Source organism: Micrasema longulum, unplaced genomic scaffold (assembly GCF_059751315.1).
Source record: "Micrasema longulum isolate JH-2025_06_02 unplaced genomic scaffold, ASM5975131v1 h1tg000629l, whole genome shotgun sequence".
Classification (NCBI taxonomy): Eukaryota; Metazoa; Arthropoda; class Insecta; order Trichoptera; family Brachycentridae; genus Micrasema; species Micrasema longulum.
The window spans coordinates 126,380-149,558 of NW_028277825.1; the positions used below are offsets into that span (position 1 = coordinate 126,380).

General features: G+C 32.5%; 1 protein-coding gene across 1 annotated transcript in view; it reads right to left on the reverse strand.

The window, feature by feature from the left end:
- Window positions 1-23,179, reverse strand: part of dikar (CECR2 histone acetyl-lysine reader dikar) — a 38,156-nt gene that overhangs the window by 8,210 nt on the left and 6,767 nt on the right. Inside the window, exons 3-7 of the mRNA XM_088229016.1 lie at window positions 17,984-18,109; window positions 17,681-17,886; window positions 17,279-17,602; window positions 15,170-15,364; window positions 13,322-13,537 (exon numbers count right to left, since the gene is read on the reverse strand). Of these exons, the coding sequence (XP_088085142.1) occupies window positions 13,322-13,537; window positions 15,170-15,364; window positions 17,279-17,602; window positions 17,681-17,886; window positions 17,984-18,109 (1,067 nt within the window). The remainder of the gene's footprint in view (window positions 1-13,321; window positions 13,538-15,169; window positions 15,365-17,278; window positions 17,603-17,680; window positions 17,887-17,983; window positions 18,110-23,179) is intronic.

Sequence of the window (23,179 nt, forward strand, 5' to 3'; positions counted from 1 at the left end):
CTATAATAACAAATGGCACTAGCGGCTTATAGTTTCAGTTGAAATATTTTCTAATTTAATACAAACATTTAATGAACAAAAAAAATGAATTTTAAAAAAAAACATGATTGCAAAAAACTGGGACCCTGCGAGGACTCGAACGCCAACCACTGTGTTAGAAAGCAACGACATATCCGCATGGCTATTTCATATACAAGTATGAGTGTCGAAAAAGTAATTTATAAAATAATATTATTCATAAGTGTACCGATAGTTTTCGCTTAATTGTGACTACCTTTACTTGTCTTGAAATTTTTTCATCGATTTTTATATCACTTTAATATTCACAAAACGGTACTATTCTTTATGCATAGTTTACTCTCAACACTATTTAATTTTAATTTACTAGCAACGTTTTTATATAACTCATACATTATTTTTAAAGTTCAAATGGATACTGAAGAATAATAACCTATAACTGTTATCGTCTGTTGAAAACCTTACATATTTCATGTATATTTTATTCTTGTTTAGCAAATCTTTGTTTTTGAAAACTCACTTAAGTATTCATACTGATACTAAGGATTAAAATGTAAATTCGTAATATTATGTATTTTACAACAAATTAACTTATAAACCACCGTACAGGACTTAAGTATTATCCTAATCTAACTTCTATGTTATATACTCGTACACATATTCGTTATCTCCTTTTCACATTATACGGGTGCGTATAAGTATTATACTATCTCACTTGCACTGTCTTAAGTGAAGCAGTTTTATTTTAAAGAATAATAGCCTTTATAAAGGAGTGTTGAAAGACTAAATTGCATTTAGGAAAGCTGCAAGTTTTTACTGTAATCGTAAGTTAAATTTTTCTAAGGTAAATCTGAAATTTGAAGTTTGGAGACGTAGTGTAATTCATGTTTTATCTTTGAGCTACGCAAGCTTCTGTAATCCAGTAGTAATAATTTTGGCCGATAGAGGTGTAGCTTGCTCGCTGTTATTACATACATCATATTCCATTGATGTAAATTGATTAACTCAAGAAATGCAATGTATGATTATATTACTATATTTGTGATATATTTTTTCCTAATAATAATGTAATATAAAACATTACTTTCGATGTCAAAAAATATGGTAAGCTGCAAATAATCAGTTATTGAGAGAGCTCGCCCCTGATTAATATGCTATACTATCCAAGCTATGACTTCGACAAATACCTGCAAACTTATTTAAAATTATAATAAGCTATTTCTCAAATTGAAACGTTGCGTATCCCGGTGGTAGTTCACATTTATAACGTGAGATTTCATGTGGCTGTCCTGAAGGCTCTGTTTTGGGACCACTTTTGTGGAATGCATTGTTCAATGATTTTTTCAAACTTCCCCTTCCTTCATCATGTATGATTCAAGCTTTTGCCGAGGATGGATGTATTAAGGGTACCGGATTTTTTTTTCGTTTTTTGTAATGAGTGCAGTACAAACCAGTTAAACCTTGTTCGTTGAGTCGTATGCATGTCCTTTGTGATTCCTCCTTAACTTTCGCAGCGTTGGGAAGTTGATAAACTTTACCCTTTCTAAAAAATTTTACCCTTAATAAATGGCGGAATATTTTCCATCTAAACATTTTTTACAGTATAAAATAAAATATAAATAAAAACAGTTTGTAACAGTATTTATGGCAGGACTAGATACTTTATTATTTTTGTGTTTCGGATTACATAAATTGTGAGGATATGCGGTGACAGGGAATTTAGATAAATAGGTATTTAAACATTGTTTTCCTGTCAATGTCTTGAAGATGTCTCCCTGAAAAAAGACAGCTGCATTTCGGACCTTTTGAGCCTAACTTAAATAAACAAAATCGATGTTTTGTTGTCTCATTTTCCACACCTCAAAACTGAACTGATTTTGTAATTTTTTTAAAACAAAGTATCAGAATGAATTTTTCTGTGTCGGGAGGATTTGTGTTTTTCAAAAATAGTTATCATATTTGTATACCGTGCCCCCGAAGTCCGCAGGTAAAACTGGACGTTTTTATGGGTTTTTGGATGGTTCTTGTTCCCATAATAAACTATTCATCAATAAAGCAAAACTATTGAGACACTATCTTACTAAGTTTGCTTCATAGTGCTTTTACATAAATCGTTGACCTATTAGTACGCACAGACACACCCTGAGCCCTCTAAAATTATGACACTTAACTCATACCCAGACGCTCAATCATGGTCAATGCGTATTTAGTAGTTCTTGACCGTCAGGCAATCGGTTTAGTCTTTCGAGGACACACATAGGAACATTGTCTTTTATACATATTAGATAGATTATGGTTTGAAATATAAAACTATAAATTCTTATAGTTTTATAACTAAAAACGGTGCAAATGCTTTGTTTTAAAATAGCCACTGGCAAATTAATATTTTAAAGTTCTTTAAATGTAAAAACTGCTAACTGCTGAAGTACTGAACAAATTGCTTAAAACAATGATTCAACTAAATTTAAATATAAAATAGATAATTAACTGAAGAAAAACCATTTCTATCATTTTTAATTGTAATATTATAGACACAAGACGCCATGAATGAAATAAAAATGCATTTATATTTTGCCAGGAGACAGGTGGTTTATCTTTGTTATTGGATTCATCTTGATTTGACAATGTTCCGAAGTATGAAAGATAATTTCACTTTATAACAACTAGTTTGTTATATCTCATTTTGGATGAAATGAATTAGTTTTGAAAGAATAATGATTATTATTAGGAAGTTCAGTGCAATGGGAAATGTTTTCTTGCGGGTGATAAAAATTAATAAAAATGAATTTCATAAAAATGAACTACTCTGAATGACATCACTAGTTACCCAAGATCAACCAATGGCAGAGTGATGTGATGCGTTTCCAGTTACCGGGAAGTGAACCCACCAACCAGGACAACTCACCGTAGAGAACTAGGACATCACAGGTGGAGTAATTTCAAAATTGCAAAACTTTAAAAAATCTGCTGAAAACCGCTCGTAAATTGGTCCAGCAGTTATTTAGTCTATCGAGGACACACATACGAACATTACCTTTAATATATATATATTTAAACGTGTTGTTTTTAGATTCAATAAAAAAATACCGTTTGAAAAAATACAACAATTACCAATTATGAGAGTTTTTACAATTTTTTCAGCAGTATATTTACACTATTATAGTCTAGTACTGCGGAAGCTGTTTTGGTAGGACAGTAAAAAACAAATGCATATTTATACTACATAAGTGACAACTCCATCCTTACCCCCACCTCACCAGGATTCGACCACTCTCTCTTCCCCGCGTGATACTACATGTGGTACTCAGTTTGCCTTAGCTGCCCTTGACATGTGCTTGTATGTACATCACCCCAAAGACGTAAAAGGTGAGTCATATTTATCCCTAATATATTTTTTATACCTTTGTATTATTTAGACAAATGAATGAAGATCTTTCTTCTTCTTCTTCTAGTGCCTTGTCGGGTCCCCCCGACGTTGGCGATCACTACAGCAAAAGCATATGTATCTGTCCTGCGCTAATTTAAGATCTTTATTCAACATTAATTCTGGGAAAGAATCCTTTATTTCCGTAGAATATATATCAAGACAAGAGGGTTCGCAGACATTATTGATAGTTTTTCTATGTTTACGATTCTTTTTCAATAACTTTAATTTTTGGAAATTTTTAAATATTCCCCTCATTGTTTTTTTGTACTGGCAATAGAAAATATCCAGATACAGTGCATCCGCTTCTCGTCTATGGTAATCAATCAGAATAATGCCTTTCGCATCCCAAAAACAGTCGCATCACCTTACTGGCTTATCGGATTGTCTTTGTCTTCTTTGGTTTGCCTTAGATGCATTTTCTCTACTGCTTTGACTGTTGCATTGATGTTTCATCGACAGTGAGGTATTGACGAAAAAAATCCCTCGGATCATGTTTTATTTTCACCAAAAGCTTTTTGAAATCTGTCACATGTGTGCGTTTTTAGTCTATAGTGAGCAAACGCGACACCCATCACGTCAACAGCTTTTTCATATCCAAATGTTTGTGTATGATGGTGTACACACTCAGTTGATATGTTTGCAGCCTCTGCTAGTTCACGGATTTTAATTTGACGGTTTCCCATAATCATATCATGGATTTTGTTAACGATTTCTGGTGTAGTGACGATATTTGAAAGGTGCCCTGGATGGTCATCATCAAAAACACTCGTACGGCCATAAACAAATTCAGCTTTCCAAAATTTAACTGTTGCTAGCGACGGTGCAAATTCGCCATAAACTGCATCAAGTTCGGCTTTGATTTCTGTATTGTTTTTCCCTTTTTTGTGAAGGAATTCAATCACTAACGATATTTGACTTCTTACATTTTTCACAAAACACACAAGTTGCTTGCTTGTGACAGCTGTAAAAACCAAACTAACTGTTCTTTTTGCTACAAATTTTGATAGACGTCATATGTTGAATGGCAGATGTCAAAACCAATATGGTGTCATTGTCACGTAATGCCATAGATTGAAGACTAACAATCCATTAAATGACCCTCATTTAATTAAATTTTTCCATACATTTGTTTACCGTATTTTACTCAATTTTACACTTTTTTGTTGCTCCCTTGAAAAACATAAAAAGGGGATTTTACTGTACATCAACCACTTTATCATTATCATTTTTTTTTTCAACAATATTATAAACACATTTTAGTCTTTATCACTTCTTCATGTGGGCTATTATTATTTTTAATAAGACTGTTTGACTTACGACCTGAAAGGAAGATAGCGTTCTAAATGGTTATGCCCACTGGTAAGAGATATTGAATATACAGTAAAATCCCTGTTTTATGTTTTTCAATGGAGCAACAAAAAGTGTAAAACTAAGGAAAACTTTAAAGTGGGGAAATGAAAAATATAGGGAAAAAATGAAATTTCTTTAAAATATAATTATTGTACTAGACTATAATAAATATACTGCAGAAAAATTTTAAGAACTGTCATAATTGGGGATTATTCATATTGACCATGATTTCATTGAAAATATTTTGTATTTTTTCAAGCAATACTACAATGTGTTTTTTTTATTGAATTTCAAAAAATACTTAAATAATTTCAAAACGTTTTAATAATTTTATCTAGGTACTTAACCTTAAAAACACGAAAATAAAAATGCATACAACTATTTTTTTATATGGTATCACAAAATTTCAACTGTCATTTACTCGCGGCAATTTCACACATTTATGATAACTGTTTAAACTATCTCCTTTTCACATTATGTTTATAGCATCAAATAATATTTCTATTGTCAATTTTTTTAACTTTCTGCATCATAAATAATTGATGTAAAGACTTTATTCTTCCTAAACATGCGTCAACTGCATGTCACTATTTAGTAAAATATCAAAATTAGACACTTAAACAAAATAGTCAATTACACGCACCTACCTACTTTGAATTTAGTTTTGACAATAATTTAATTTTTTTTTTTTTCATCTCGACTTTATTCTTCATTCACGCGGTGGCGCGTGGCCTGTCTTTTGACAGATAAAATGAGTTATTTAAAATTTCGGCGTAAACCGGGGTTATGAAAAACGTTAATTGGGGGGAATTTGAATGAGAATGTATGGAAAAAAATGGGACCTAAATATTTCGATGTAAAAAGCGGGAAAATGTAAAATCGAGGAACGTAAAAACGAGGTTTCACTGTACGATGTCTGTTTAAAAAGTATCCGACCATAATTTTTATTGGCAAAACAAAATAACGCTTAAGTGATCGTTTGTAGGTATACCTAGTGCGCTGCTCAACTTTTTTCACAACCACAGCGTCACTTAGTCGCTGCCACGCCGTTGAAGAATGAGCATGTGTCGTCGGATTTTAGTTTTAACAAAATGACAGATTAGGTTGAAATACGTTACAGCATCAAATTTTGTTTAAAGCTTGAGGATTCTTAAGTGGAGCAAATTAAAAAAGTGCTTGGGGACGAAACAATGGGCACCACACAGATAAAGGAGTGGTATAACCGCTTCAAAGATGGTCGCTCGTCAGTGGAGAGTGAAGCACGATCCGGTAGGCCCTCAACATCCAAAACTGATGTTATCATTGATCAAGTAAGGACCCTGGTCATGCAGGATCGTCGAATAACGATCAAAGAACTTGCTGATGAAGTGAGAATTAGTGTTGGATCCATTCAATCCATTTTAACTGAAGATTTGGCCCTCAGAAGGGTCTCAGCAAAATTTGTGCCAAAGTTGCTGACAATTGAACAGAAGCAACTTCGTGTGGAGATCGCACAGGACATGCTGGAGACTGTGATCAATGATCCCAACTTTCTTAACACAGTGATCACTGGTGATGGCTTTAATCCCAGCTGAAAATGCCTTTGAAAGGTACCAGATTTCAGACCAGGGAAGACATCATGAACATTGCGACGGACCACCTGCGCGCCATACCAAAAGAGTCTTTCCAGCGTTGCTTCCGGCAGTGGCAGAGCAGTTGGGAGAAGTGTGTAGCAGCTCAAGGAGACTACTTTGAAGGGGATTAGTGTCATTTAATTGTATCTCAATAAATGTTGTTTTTATGAATAAAAGTCGGATACTTTTTGAACAAACCTCGTATATCTTAACAATGAAGTAAAAATATAAAGATACTAGGTATGCCCTTTCACAAACAATGACAGCTCTAAATAGGTTATGTTTTCTGTTGTATTTTAACTTTGAAAATAATGTTTGAATAATGATAAAAATGTTACTAGTGAAAAGCATTAAGAGTAAATATAAACAAAGAGTTATAAAAATCGATTACAAATGTTACAGGTTTACAATGATTTATGTTTTGTTTAGTGAACTAAGGTACTTAGTAAAGAATACTTAAAAATGTATTGGGTTAGCAAGAAAGTAAATTGTATGGTGTTGTCATTATTTTGAATTACTTCTATCAGTGTTATTATTTTTTCCTTTTGACAATATTGATATCAGTTACATTTAGGATAAGTTGTGAGTAATTTCTTTTAAAAAAAAAAACATGTCGGTAAATTTTAATACGGAGTGTAATTTAAAGAAATTTAATTGCAGAAAAATGCACTTTTGAAATATAAACCTTGTATATTATAAGCAAGGTAAATAATAAAGCAACTCTTATTTAAAAAAAAAAAAAAAAATAAATACGGAGTGTAAAAACAAACATTTTTGACATATTTTACTTCTTTATTTCCGTAAAGGAAAGAAAGGGGCTGAGGCTCACGGAAAGATATGTGAAATTCATGGTATTGGTTGTATCACAGAGCATGGGCACAAATTTGGTTTAAAAAATTATATACTGGAGATTTTTCACTTGAAGATTCTGATCCAAACCAACATTCTGGTCGACCTACTGAAATTGGTGATGACCAAATCAAAGCTAGAATTGAAGAGGATTGTCATAAACTGTTCGAGAGAATACAGAGAGGTTAAATGTATCGCATACAACAATTAAAAATCACTTCAAATGTCTTGGCTTCGATAATTAGGTTCCGCATGAATTGAAAAATATTGACTTAAAACAACTAATCAATATTTGCAATATGCATATCAAGTACAATAAACGCGATACTTTTTTTGAATAAATCGCTGGTGAGGAAAAATGGATCACTTACAGTAACATCACTTGAAAACGATCGTGGTCTAAGTGTGATGAACCAGCACAAACCATACCGCAAACTGAATTGCACAAAAAAAATCATGCTGTCAACTTGTTGGGACTACAAAAGTGCTGTGTATTTTGAGCTGCTTCCCAAGAGCCAGACGATCAATTCAGATGTTTACTGTCAACAACTAATGAAACGGGATGAAGCAATCAAAGAAAATTGGCCAGAATTGTCAAATTGCAAAGGAATTGTGTCCCACCATGACAATGCCAGGCCTTACATATCTTTGGTAAATCGTGGGAAATTATTTGAACTTGGTTGAGAAGTGACGTCACACCCCTCATACAGCCCTGAACTAGCGCCATCTGATTAACATTTATTTAAAGTTTGAAAAACTCTTTCAATTGTAAAACTTTCACCAAAGATGATCTGAAATCGCACTTGGTACGGTTTTTTGCTGATAAGGATCAGAAGTTCCATGAGTGTGGAATTATAAAGTTGAAAGAATGATGGCAAAAGATCATCTAACAAAACGAAAAATATATAATTGATTAAAGTTTATTCTTTGTACAAAAAAAAAGTTTTATTTCACACTGCAAAACTGAAATTACTTTCTTGTAACCCAATATAAGTTTTTATCATTTTTTTATATAAAGTTACACAAGATTTTGCCACACTGCTATAAAAACTGTTATAACTGTTTCACCGGAAAAAACAGTTTCAAATTGTAAAAGTTTATAAAACGAACTCTCTTTTCTGCAAAAGGAAATAGAGTGAAGATTAGCCGGCCTGTAGGTACTGGTTGGTATATTTGCCAGGCATTAAATAAATCATCGTCATCAACATTTCCTTTCCGCACCTAATGGTGCATAGGGCACTGTATTGGTACACTAATCGCAGCATATCTTGATCATTTTTGCTACATGAAGGTAAGATGATCAGTCTTACGCTTCAGGCACCAGTCCAGTGACTATGAAATATTCTAGTGTGAAAACAAACTTTAAAATAAATATTTCATAACAATCATGTTGACTAACGCGCTGATCATTAAACCGCGAGGCCGGCTTCTGGGTTTACCGAGCTTTTAATTTTTAATGTGTTTATTGTTTATTCATATACAATCTGTGAGTTTATTCTCGCTTTGTCGCCGCGCTTGTCTTACGTGTCGTTTTATCACTCAGTATTCAGTCAAGTTATTTCATTTTCAAACAATTTTATTTCTTATACAGGCTGTTTTATTTTAATTTTTATATTTAACTTTAAATATAAATTGTGAAAAATCTTTTTAGTTTTTGTACTACAATGTTTTAAGTTTGTCCAAATTTTTGTAGACAAGGACCTACATATGTATTACTATAGCAGTGATATATTATATTTACTGTAGTAGTAAATTATTGTATAAATAAATCTGTTGTATTACGGCACTTCCTAAATGTGTTATAATCATTCATGAAAGGTGAATATGTTTTTAAAAAAAAAAACTAATTAATAACATTCTTTAAAAAAAAAACTATGCAAGTTTACATACATTTCTTGATGAAATCGCTTATTAGTTTTATAAATAAAAACACACATTTTTTTTTAATACATGCTATTTTTTATTTCCTCACTTTAACATTTACCTCAGTTTTACACTTTTTTTTGTTGCTCCCTTCAAAAGTGTAAAAAGGGGGTTTTACTGTACTATATTTCTATGTGGATCTTGCGCAACTTAATGTATTATTTCTTGAACCATGTAAAACCAGCATAAGCAGAGAAAATAGAAAGCCATATCGCATGAAAATAAATCGCTTCATTACATTCATAAATCTCCTCAAGCTGTAGAGGTGATTCTCACCAACTTTTCTCATTGTTCTCATTTTATTCCTAAAAAATACCAAAAATGAAAGAGAAGAAATAGTACAAATCGGAACTACAACTAATTTTACCACTGGCTACACCAAATTAGAAGTAGCTTATTTTGTGATTGGCCAATATAAGGTTACACAACCTCATATTTCGGTACATACTGCTTTTGTGTTACCTTAAGAGAAAAGCCATAAGAACACCGGCGCACTTAATTATTTTCAACCCTTTTTGGACAAATATATAAGGTATAACTCAACTTTCTCAATATCGCAACGATGCCAAACCATAAAAATCTATTATTCTGTCGTTGTTTTTATTTAAGTACACTCCACTGTCAATGGTGATCTTTTTCTTTTAGAATATTTTTTTTAATAACATTTTATATCGCACGTTTAACTTATTTTATTTTGTTTCTTTTTATCAAGTTCATTAACATTTTTTTCTTACAACTCTCTGTTATATATCTATAAAACTATGTCTCTAACTGTATGAAATGTCATTGCTTTTTACTTTATGTTTTATTTCCTTCATGTCTATTTATACTTGTTTTCTTTGTTTAATATTTCAAAACATTTATATACTACATCTATATACACATACTTGGTAAAAAAAAAAATACAGAATAGGCGTATCTACAAGGTGGCGCAAAAGTCATCATCCTATCAGAAGATGCCATAATTTTTGCAAATGGCGGCAAATCTCAGTTCTGTTTTTAGATTTGTGAAGTAAACAGATACAAAATACACATCATTAAGACATGAATCTCTATGCTCAAGAACGCAGAAAAACTGTTTCGATTTTTTTGCAGAATAATTTATCAGTGGTGTTGGCGCAGCGTGAATTTAGGAGCAGATTTCCCGGTCGTCCGACACCAACTGGGCAAACACTACAGCGTTTAGCCGCTCGCCTAGATGAGTATGAAACAACACGAGATACTGCAAGGTCTGGCCGGCCCTGGTCCAGTCGTTCTGCTGAGAATATTGCGGCTATGGCGTCATAGAGGACCCTGGAGTATCAACCAGACGACGTGCCGCGCAATGGAATACAGGCACGCTTATTTTTGCGCTGGTGTAAATTTAGACCTGTCAAATATCCCTTACGGTATTTATTAAATTTAATTAAAAATGGTCAATAAATACCGGAGCTGGACTATTTATGAGTTAAAAAAAGAATTAAAGAATAGAAATGCAAAATGTGTTGGCAAGAGGAAAGCTCTAATCGAAAGGTAAGCTTAGTGATTGGAACATAACCTTATTTTTATACTTCTATTAAAATAAAATAAAAAATCGTGTTATATTTGTAATAATTAGAGGTGCTTTAGTTGAAGTTGCTTGTTTATAATAAACCCATTATTTATAATTGTTATATTTCCAGATTGGCTGCCTATGACCGTAATGATAACTTTGTGGAAATTGATAATTTCATCACCGAAGATGAAAATGAAATAGTGGGTATTGCTTGGCCTCCAGATTAATCATTTCGAAGCGTACAGGAGGCGACTGTAGTGCAACAAATTGAACTCGTTCATATAAATGGATATTTTCTTCGGAAGAGCGGGAAGGAATGACGATGTATACAGCAGTTCACAGAAAAGGATATAATATGGCGAAGGAATTTTTTTTGGTAGCTTCAGTTGTGTCTTATAATGAAGAATGCTGCTTCTATCGAGCACAAGTTAATAGCGTTCAGGGAATCACATAATCAGACTTATTGAAGTGATTTTTATATACTCTTAAGTATAATTCTTAATAAGGTGACGGTTTCAATTTAACTCAATGTATTTTTACGAGCCACATCACTCTTCTTTTTACATCGCTAGGAAAACGAAGCCCTGTTGTTCTTGAAGAGCATCGCGGTACAACACAAAGTGAAGGCATCGTAATGAGATAAAAAATGTGAGGAAAATACATAAACAAAGTTTTGACAGATTTACACAAACATACACAAAGGTCTACATGGGTCTACATTTACAGTAGTGCTAACTGGTGTCGATTTTGTGAACTACTTAAATTATCCTGCCATTGGGCATCAATCGGCGGTCTTTACGGATAATTTTGGTGAAAGACTCGAAGATGTTCCCTAACAAAGTGCAGACGGTGCATCAGCTGTTAGCCGTTGACCACCAAGTGCGTGTAACCTACGCTCAAGCCATCCTGAATCTCGACCACGAGGAAGACAACTGTTTATCAAAAATCATCATTAGCGATGAGGCTCATTTCCATCTCTGTGGATATGTAAATAAGCAGAATTATCGCTTCCCGGGCACTGAAAATCCGCAGATACCCCACGAAGAGCCATTACACCCGCTAAAAGCTACTGCATGGAGTAATCGGGCATTATTTTTTCGAAAACGCCGTGTACCAAATGACTACTGTGGATGGCGAGCGGTACAGAGCCATGCTTAATGACTTCCTCTTCATTCTCATTCTCCTTCCTCACTTAGATGAATTGAGATTGAAGAACATGTGGTTCTAACAGGATGAAGCAACGGCGCATACTGCACGAGCCACAACTAATATTCTGAGGGCTGCATTTTCGGGTCGCCAAATCTCTCGTTTTGGTTATTTGCACTGGCTGGCAAGGCTGGCAAGATCACCCGATTTAACTGTTCCAGACTTTTTTTGCGGGGTTTCTTGAAGTCACAGTCTATGTCAACAAGTCTCAGACTCTTGAAGCCCTCAAAGAGGATATCTGTCAAGAATGCGAGAACCTATCTCCGGAAGTTCTGGAAAGAGTGATGAAAAATGCCATAAATCGGGCCCATATGGTCATCAATTCTGGCGGCGGCCACTTGGCCGATATTATTTTTTTAACTTAATGGAAATAAAATTAAGACATCAAATAAACACGGTGCAAAGGCAGATCCAAAATTTTTCATTCATAAAAAAAAGTACAGCCAAAGAACATCGGGTGACAACTTTTGCACTACCTTGTATATAAAAAATAAAATAAAACTATGTTAGTCAAATCTCGCAATCCTAAATCGGAACAAATTATTTTGCCGTCATGAATGATAAGTTCTCAATGTTTTTTTGCCATTGGTTTATCCTATTTTGGCCAAAATATGAATTGTTTGCAGAATATTATGGTATTAAAACAATTTTAAAAAAGGTTAACGTACAAGTAGGTACTAAAACTTTGTAACCATGCGCAACAATGAGGAAGTTCAGTGGTTTTTTTTATTATTTGTCAATTGACTATTAAACTAAGCAAAAAAAGTTTTTTTATAATCTTTATATATCGTATTATCAGCGCTAAGATTTTTTAAGTTTTGTGTTTCTGAAATAACTCCGCGTGTGACATCAGAGGTTCTCTTCTGCTTATTCTGGATCAGTTCTGCCATTGGTCCATTGACGGCAAACACACTGGAATTTTACATTTTCAGGCATTTCACAATTTCAACCATATAAATTTTAAGGGCTCTTTTACACCACAACAATTGATGAATTGAAAAAAATATTGATGTTCAAACACAGACAGAATGGTGAATGTTACTACAGTGAATGAAATGATCACATAAACCAGCCAATGACAGTTAGTAAACCCTAAAAATGCCTAGACTACCATATTCCTAGCTAAAAGAAGATCTCATCTCTATCGAATATCTATGCCAGAGAATTACCAGGTTTTACATGGTCCAAAAATAGTACAATAAATTGTGCAAGATTAAAATAGAAATACTGCATTTCTATTTTAATTAAATATGGAACTAGTAATTATAATTTATGAATGAGGAAACATGTTTTTTCACTGAAAATAGTGATGTATGTAATTAAAAGATGATATATAAGATAATGATGACTTAATTGCCATCCAAATGGGGCACAATGATGTAAAATAGAACATTCACTTACATTTGTGAGGTTTTCATTTTCTTCCTAGTGGGATTAGGTGGTGGCTGGACGTCGGGGATGAGGATGGGCCCGCAGTTTGTAGCGCAGGCTAGCGAGTTGTTGGTCTGGCGGCCGTGGGGTCTGGGCGCGGGTGGCGACTCCCCATTCCCGCGCCCTGAGCCTTTTCCCCGCATGCCCTGCTCCCCCCCCGACCCGCTGGATGACACAGAATGGGACCTAAGACACATTTAGTATTGTTAATTGCATGATTTATGAAATTATATTTTATTTACTTATATAAAGGGCATCAGAGTTAATCATTAATCGGAGCAATATCATCTTAATTTGAATACAACATAAGTCACTTGATGATAACTACAGGAAACAATAAAAACTTCATAAATCAGTAATTTTGTATGAAACTTTGGTGGTTTTTTTTATTTACCAAATATCTTGTTTTCAAGGTATAGAGGTTTTTTAGTTGTTTATCCAAACAAATGTAAAATACTGTACTACTGTTGTACTACTGACCACCTACTGACTTATGCAGTATTCCAAGAAACATAAATTTTCTATAAGATGCGCGTCATTTAAAAATGTGTTTTATTTCTTTTCTGTCGACAATTTCTTCGTTAAAATGACAGATAGTTATTTACATTGTATTCCAATTAAAGCGATGATGTAATGATAATAAAAATTTAAATTCATGTTATTCAAATTACATAAAATATCATAGACTTTTGTAAATGAATTTAAGTAAACATAGTTTTCTGCTACCATTCGTGTTTGCAATATGGTTATGGGGAAGAATGACAATATTCGACATAAGCCCTCAATATAACTTGACAAACTTACAGTGAAAGGGGCAACTAAAACAGTAGAGTTAAATTTCATCAAAATTGCAGTTTATTAAACAGTTTTTTTAAAAAGAGAAACTCATTTATTGATCAAACTGATAGGAAGTCATTAAAATGATTTTAGAGTATGTGGAGATTGTGCTTTCACATTGTATTGTATATTTACTACTGACAATACTATCACTGAGACTACAGGATTAATTTTTCAACAACGGTCCACTGACATTTGAGGAGGAACCATGAAGTATGTAATATGTATTCAATCCCAATTCAGAACAAATAAATTTTATACTTCATGGGTGATAGTGATGTGAACATTTTTATAGAACTCTTAATTGATTTCAAAATAATCCAATAAGTTTTTATTTAAATTCCTGTTCAATTTTGTTTCAAAATCTAGACAAAAATATTTTCAGTTTAAGTTACGGCAAAGTCATAAATTCAAGTTACCGATTGAAACTCCTAACATTTTTACATGAAAAGTAGATTTACGAAATATTTACATTTCATAGATTCAATTAGGGAGTTGGCACATCCCTAAGCAGAAGTCAGGCGACTTTTCTCAATATATTGTTACTCAGCTGGATGTAACTTTTAGTGTTAAATGTAGGTAATCATAAAATTAAATAAATTTTTAATGTAATCAATAAAGAACAGAAATATAAGGAAAACCCTCAGACTTGAAAAGATATATATTTCAGGACTAAAATACATATTGATTTTCATGGTAAATAAATTAAGATATTTCATTTACCTTTATTAGATTTAAAAAGTTTTGAAGCTTCATGTTTTTTAAAACCCAAATTTATGTAATATGCAATAGAATGGTTTAATGCCAATGACAATTGTAAATATTACAAAAATATTAAATAATGTGTGAGTGGTCAATTTTACAATGTACGAAGTAATGCCAATGAACAGGTCATAGAGCCTGTACATAAATGCATACACTTATATAATATTCCCTTCTCAATCTCTATGTTAGACAACATCCGCATGCATATTTATTTACCTTTTCTTTTCTCGTCGCCTGGCTCTACTCTCCCTCATAGCACTCTCTGTACTACTTTTATGGTGACTTTCCGCTTCTTGCTCCTGTTGCTTAGTATATTCTAAGCTCTTCTGTTCTTTAATCTTATCTTCTTTCTGCTTATTAATGGACTGAATACGCGTAGATGTGCGTAGAGGCAAACACCACAAATAGCACCTAAAATTTTACTTGTTAAATTTACCAGGACTCCTCATAAAGGAACATAACATCATCTCCATTGTCGCTTAGATAAGAATGATGCAAAATTAGTGGATCATTAAAAAGCTATATATCAAAACATCATGAGACAATATTGGACAAATTACAAAATGTTCGCAAAATAATGATCTGAAGTGGTTCTATATTATAAAAATACTATTCCTCTAATTTGATAAATCATTTTTGAAAGTATGTTTTATTGAGAATTGATTAAAAAAAGTAAAAGATTGAGTAAAAAATGTGTATTATAAAATAAAAACTATAAAATTTCGATACTACATAAAAATTAAAAATTTTTGGAATTATGTTTTTTTTATGGCAATCATAACATTTTGATTATTAAACTTCAGTAAAATTTTACTAATGAGATGAAGAAAAATTATAGGACCACACATTTGGGTATCTGAATAATTTTCGTGATATCCAAATGTTAAAAAATAATTTAAGGATTAGATCATTATAATTTGAAAGATTTATTCATTGAAATACTGTTTCAGATTATTATTTTTATTGGTTGGGCAATCATCTAATTAAGGTAATAAATGATAATTTAATACAACGCCTTGACCCAGCAAAGAACACTCAAGTCTAACATGTATGTTTATATATCTACAGCAAATTATGGTAAATATTGTGGAATTATTATAGCCGGATTACATAGATCCGAAAACTAAAGAAGAAATTGGTCAGAAATTCTAACATAATTCTTAAATGTGAAAACTTGTAAGCAATTTAGAAAATATTCTTGCTATATTACAGAGTAAATTATCTGATATAAAATTAGTCTGTGGGCATGCCCAATAAGCAATAAATGGGTGTTATGGATGGATGGATTCTCATTAGAATGTTATATTAAAGATATAATGGTGGCATTTTTTAAAAATGCATGCAGTGAAAAATTGGATCAAAATTAGGAACGCATTCTAAAAATTATCATTCGCATTTATTTATTATTTGACACGCCATTTTAAGACTAGATCTGATCTGTATAATAAAATAATCGGTGCAAGAACAATTATTAAATGCAATATTTTATTTAATAGAAGGATGCGAATTTCCAAAGACTGTTAATATCTTTAACTTTTTGCCCGCTGTGATAATGTAAGAGTCGAAAATACTAAAGGGTTTGTCTGGGATATTAATGCGGCATTTGCACTTTTCATCAGTGTTTCATACCATCGGAAAATAGTGTGAATGTCACATGATAGAACAATCCAGAAAAACTCCATTCGTATTGAATATCGACTGTTTTGTATTTCAATTTAACGCAACCGAATGTGACTATATTAAGGATGAGGAGGAAAAGGTGTTCAAGGTGGAATTTTTTATTATATGAAAGGAACGCAATTATTCGCAGGAATGAACAGCAATATAATTTCGCTAACAGTTTGCAGATTGTTTGAAGTGTTGAGATATTCGTGATTCTTAATTCTCCCAGGTTACTATGCCGTGTGCAGTTTGTAATTCTTTCTCAAGTTTCCGATAGCATTTCAGCATCCATCACTCGAGCTAAATGTTGTTCATCAGCCCAGGGCTGCTATTCTGAATTCTTTTATAGCACAATATAATGCTTATTTAGCAAGTAAATATGCGCTATAAAAGTGTTCAGAATACCAGCCCAGTGAACCACTACCGTTATTTGAAATAAAGTGTATTTGATAATTTATTATCAAGTCTCTTGAAAGCATAACGGGAAACCTATTACTTAGAATAACTGAATTCTCAACAAATATAATTGATAACATAAAATATGGCAGTAAAATCGCAGAAATATATGTGGTATTTTCGCTTAGTTCATGAAGTTATATGACAGTCAAATCATAATAAAATATGTACACATAAATAGATATGAACATTTTCATGTAGTAGTACCTTTTTCTTTGTAATCTCTCCTTGTCCTGAAATATTCGGTTGATCACGGGACAGAAGTTCTCAGACAAACAGTTGAATAGATCCTTCTCAATTCTGCTTGTAGCTGACCTGAACTTGTCCGTTAGATGTATCCAATCAGATTCCGTGAAACAAATAACTTGCCAAACCCGTTCTGGATCTTCTTCACTTTGCAATACATCTCCCTTTCTCTTGGCAACCCCTTCCTTAACTTTTCGCTTCTTGCCTTTGGTTTTGATTTTATAATCTTCTCTGTACAAGCGAGTGCCATAAAAATACCAATATGCTGATGAATTGTCATCCCATCTGAAAAGAAAATTTGAGTTATTAATTTATAATACTAGTATTTTCCATCACTCAACTTGAATAAACCACGAGACTTACCCTAATGGTTCTACTCTCAAACTTTCAGCTTCCAAATTTTTAAACAACTCAAACACATCGCCTGCATCGAGTCTAAAGTCACACAATGCATACAGAATTTCAACTTTTGTCCTTAGGGGCAAAAACTGAAAATCTATATCAGTGTTAAATGGGTTATATCGACCTGTTTCTTGACATTTCTGGCGGAACAGACGTCTCAGGAACATCTGAAATTTATATCATTGAAGGTCAAATAAATATCACAAAGGTAGTATTTTATAAAGTATTTGAGGAAGAAATAAGAATACAATTTATTTAACTAACCTGATAATTAAATGCAGAAATGTCATTGTTGCCAAGGCAACCGCACAATAGGCGAACAATCAGCTCTGTCAGGAGGGAACTGGCACATTCTTCAGTTCCATCTGTTAAGAGAGCCTCTTCTAGCTCCTGAAAAGTTATTTCAATATGAGCAATTTATTCAGGTAGACAATTTTTTTTGTTTATTTACTTTTTTTTCATAGTATATGAAACTAATATGACGAGTGAAGGAAACTGTTTGGTAAGATTTATTATTTATCTATCTACCTATCTATATTTATAAAAGGCAATGTTCGAATGGTTGTCCTCGAAAATTTTATTCGGATACTCTGTCTAAAAAAATAGCAAAATCGGTTCAGTTTTGAGGTGCAGAAAACGGTGCAGCGAAACGTCGATTTTGTCTATTCTAACAAAAGGTCTAACATGCAGTTGTCATTTTCGCACATTATCTGGGAGGCATCTGCAAGACAGTGACAGGAAAACAATGTTCGAACACCTATTTATCAAAATTCTCTGTCATCACAATTTATCTAAACTGTAACACAAAAATAATAATGGATACGTACATATATAAATTTATATAATATCATTTGTATATATTTAGCAAGTACTCAAATCTAACAACAGCAAAGCATTGCCGGGTTCAGCTCGTATATATATAAAAATGCATGAATGAAAGTTTGTCCTTTATAGAATCGATAACTACCGGACCAATTTACATACAGTTTTTTGCAAAATAATCTAATTTACGTGGATTAGGTTTGTAAATAATTATACCTTCAATATGTAATCAGAAAAAAAATTAAGAGCAAATTTGTGATTTTTATCAAACTTCCAGGGTTGCATTCGACTGAAATGCATATTCCAAAAAATTCGGAGCATGTTATTTTTTTTTGTATACTAAAAAAAGTTTGTATTTCAACGTTTACAAACATCAATTATTTTTAATGGATACTGAATTAATTGATATCCTTACGATTTCTTCATTTCTACAACATATTAACTTATTTTTTATTGGATTTTTAGTAGTGCTTAAATAATTTTAACTGACATTTGATACATTTTTGAATAACGGATTCTTACACAAAATACACCACTGTTGGTAAGTAATGCAGAGTTTAACATTTGCAAAAAGAATTCCAGATTTGAAAATGAAATATTATATGTTTTGAAATTCAACCATAAACACCTAGGTACCTAATTAAATCTAAAAAATAGTTTTGGAATTCAATCATAAACCACTACCTAGGTACCTACATTTCAATGAAAAGTCTTTTTTCTTTAATCCGGACAGTTTTTCAGCTCAGGGTAAATCACACTCTGACGTTTCTTCATCAACACGTATTCACATATTTTCTCCCTGGATTATGGCACTAGAGCAATGATTTTTGCAAGATTTTGATTTGAGCACGATAAGGACTCTTAGCCAATCACATGAGGCAATAAAACAAAAAAATGACCCTTATTACGAATATGTATGTACCTCAAAAAAGTCCAAAACAAAAAACGTGTGTCCCTATTTACCAAAAAAACGTTTGTTCAACCAGCTAATAGCAGGCAAGCCAACGTTCGGGCAGGACAAAGTCTGTCGGGTCCGCTAGTATTATATAAAACATTTTTCTTTTATTTCTACTTCCTACCCTAGTTAAAAACTCCGTGCACGCGACTGATGACAAGTATGTGGTAGATGTCACTGCAAGCGAAGCAAATAAAACTGTGCTTCGATTACCCCCCTATCATTGCGAATTAAACCCAATTGAATTGATGTGGTCGATAGTAAAACACCGTGTAAAATTTAACAATACCACTTTCAATATAAGTGATCTGAGAACACTTATGCGAGAGGGTATTGAAAGAGTTGCACCAGAACATTGGAATAATTTTGTTAGACATATTATTGGTATTGAGCAAAAATTTTGGAATGTCGATCATAATATTGCTGATGAACTCGAGGACAATAATTATGATTCATTGGCTTTCTATGTTTCAAGTGGGTCATTTGAGGAAGATTTTTTTTTTAATGGCAATGATATTTTCAATTATAGATCCAATCCTCAACGGATTTGATAAATCTGATGCCACATAAAATGCAATATTTATATTCTAACCATCTTTATTATCACCATCATATTATGTTTAAATTGCTATCATGTTTTTGATTGTGAGTAGGTAATTAAAATTAAAATAATATTAATGAATTAATTTAATTCAATTGATTAATCAGGATTAAATGTGTTAAGTTAGTAGTGGGGGAGGAGGCGGAGACATGCGCGGACGCAGGTCGATCTTATGTCGGATCGAGAATACCTTCATTAAATATTTTAATAGAAATAAAACAAATGATTATAACAAGGAAGGGAAGTGTAGAAAATATGAGAAGTTGAAATTAGGTTAGGGGTTCTATATTAAAATATGATGTTTCAGATGTTTTCCAAAACAAATTGAGAGTGGAGCATCTTTGAAGGTGAGAGATAAATCATTCTAAAAATGTTTTTCTTCTCAGCCATCTCTCCGTAGCTGGATGCAGGCCTTTTCTGTTTTTTTCCAATTCTCTCTACTTTGGGCTTTTCGTGCCCACGACGAGAACAATATCATCGAACCACCTTCCCTGTGGTCGCTCTTGGCCTCTTTTCCTATCCCATGGTCTCCACCTAAGAGTTCTGGATGCACATCTGTGTGTTCCCTGTCTGGCAACATGACCTGGCCATTGCTATTTTAGTTTGGCAATACGATCTACCATGTCAACAACTTTAGTTTTAGTTAGCTTTTTTTACAAGGTGTTTAGAATTAAAATAAAATAATGAAGTTGTAAGTTTACTGGTACTCGATTCGCTCCTTGGCATTCATCAGCATATTTTGGCTCATTATTGTTTAGCTATATTATTTAGCTCCGTGTCCTGTTTAAACATCTTTCAGCAAAGTGATAGAATCAATACCAAGCGAATCGAGTATGAGGGTTACAATCCTCAATTTTAACTCTCTGGTATTGTATATTTATTTTAACATTTTTTAAAAGCAGTTTTCGAATTGCTCCACTAGTTTGAATGATGAAATCATGTTTATTTGAATTCTTTTAGTACGGAAATATTTATGCATTCTAGATCTTTGTTTTGTTGGGAAATCCCAGTTAGTATTTCTTCTTTGGTCATATTACACTTCTATCCTTAATTAATAATAGAATTAGGCATGGTTTTCTTTTTTTTATATTTTCGGCAATCATTTCATTTCCAATACTTTTGTATATTTCATTGATGAGTTCATCTACATCTTATTGGGGCATAATTTTTTTTTTTATTATTTTATTTCACCCAGGACTACAAGAAAAGCAGAGGCGTGGCAACATAAATTAGAAGATCTTTTTAATATATGTAGCTCATGCCAATGCTTTAAATAATTTTAGTGTTATGACAGGGTGTCAATCAACTTTTGTCAGTTCCTAAACTTAGTTGCTGATCAGCTAAAGCTATTGGGCACAGGGCCTGATTACAATGGGAACTTAACAAAGTTATCTTTGACTGTCTATAAAGAAAAACTGATATTTGTGTACGAAAATGAGTATATTTTCATGAATATTTAAAGTGTATTTGTCAGTAACCAATAATTGAACATGTTTAGAAGAAAAATTGCATGCATACTCTGCTTTTCATACAGAAAAGTTGTAGATAAAATTGAAGGTAAATGTTAATTTCCCATTGTAATCGGGGCCCTGGAACTTAAACATAGAATGCTTTTATTTCTACACTTCTGAGGTCACAACACCAGATTAAGAGATACAGACGGAAAAATATATGCTTTACGAAAATAATGCAACAAAGTCATGATACAATCCTTTGGTTCGTCTAGCGGACAAGACATTTTGGTTTTCAAATGTTTCAGAACTGCTTGATCTAATATCGATAAGAACAAGTTTAGAACCTTTTCTTCAGATCCCAATGCTTTGAGATGCGTGGAAAATGTAGCAGCACAATTTTAGACTACAACCTAATTCTCTCATTATAATTTTAACTTTTCAAATAAATTAGTTTTTTAAATAAATTGTTTTTTTTTAAAATGCTGGTAGCAACCTCTAAATTTCGTACCAAAAAAATGAAAATAATATTTCATGTTATTTTGGGTCTTAGAATCAAATTCAAGTCAGATGCGCAAAATTGTAAAAAAATAGGTTTTTTTTAGGTCAAATAAGAAGCACCTCTGTGTTCGTCATTTTTTTTCTTGTTAGTATTTTTTTTTTGTAATCCGTTTTATTCACTTTTTATTTGCTCTATTAGTAACCTTAAATTCAATTTCACAGTAGTTTTATTTTGGAGTATTAACCAATTTAATTTTTCTAATTTCACTTAGTATAATATTTATAATTTCAAACACTTCCATTTTAACTGACCTACCCACCCAACCAAGCACTGCGGGTAACAATTTTGTTTAGTAACTGTTACAATGCAACTTACTTACAGCTAGCATGTATCTATCCATAGATCGTTATGTACATTTCATTTTATGTATGGTCCAGTTAGTGATATTTTCTATACCGTACATGTCACATGTTTCAAACACTTTTCTTGTTGAATTCATGGTAGTATCTTTATTTTTTAAAACACATGATTGTTTGAAACATGTATCTTGTACGGTCTAGAAACTATAACACTAACTGGACCATACATAAAATGAAATCTATATAACGATCTATGGAGAGATAAATGCTAGCTTTAAGTAAGTTGCACTGTAACAGGTGATTGAAACAATCTTACTGAACAAATAATGTTATCTGCAGTGCCCGGTTGGGTGGATAGGTCAATTAAAATTGGTTTGTTTAAAAGTGTTTAAAATTATAAATATTATACAAAGTAAAAATAGCAAAATTACATTGGTATACTAATACTCTAAAAACTACCATGAAATTTAATTTAAAGTTACTAATAGAGCGAATAAAAAGTTATTAAAATGGATTTAAAAAAAAAACAAGAAAACGGTTCGTAAGAGTGATTCTTTGCAATATTTCATTTAATTCGACTTTAAATTTGACTAAAACTTTTCAGTAAAACAATTTATTTCATCACATGCTATGGATTTCTTCTAATGCTTTCAATAACCATTGGGTTAAGTTTTTCCAAAAATCATTTCACTCTCACATATTCACATTTCAGCTGGGAGAGCATTCCATGCCATAGGGTCTGGGACCACAAATGAGCGTTCACCGAATCG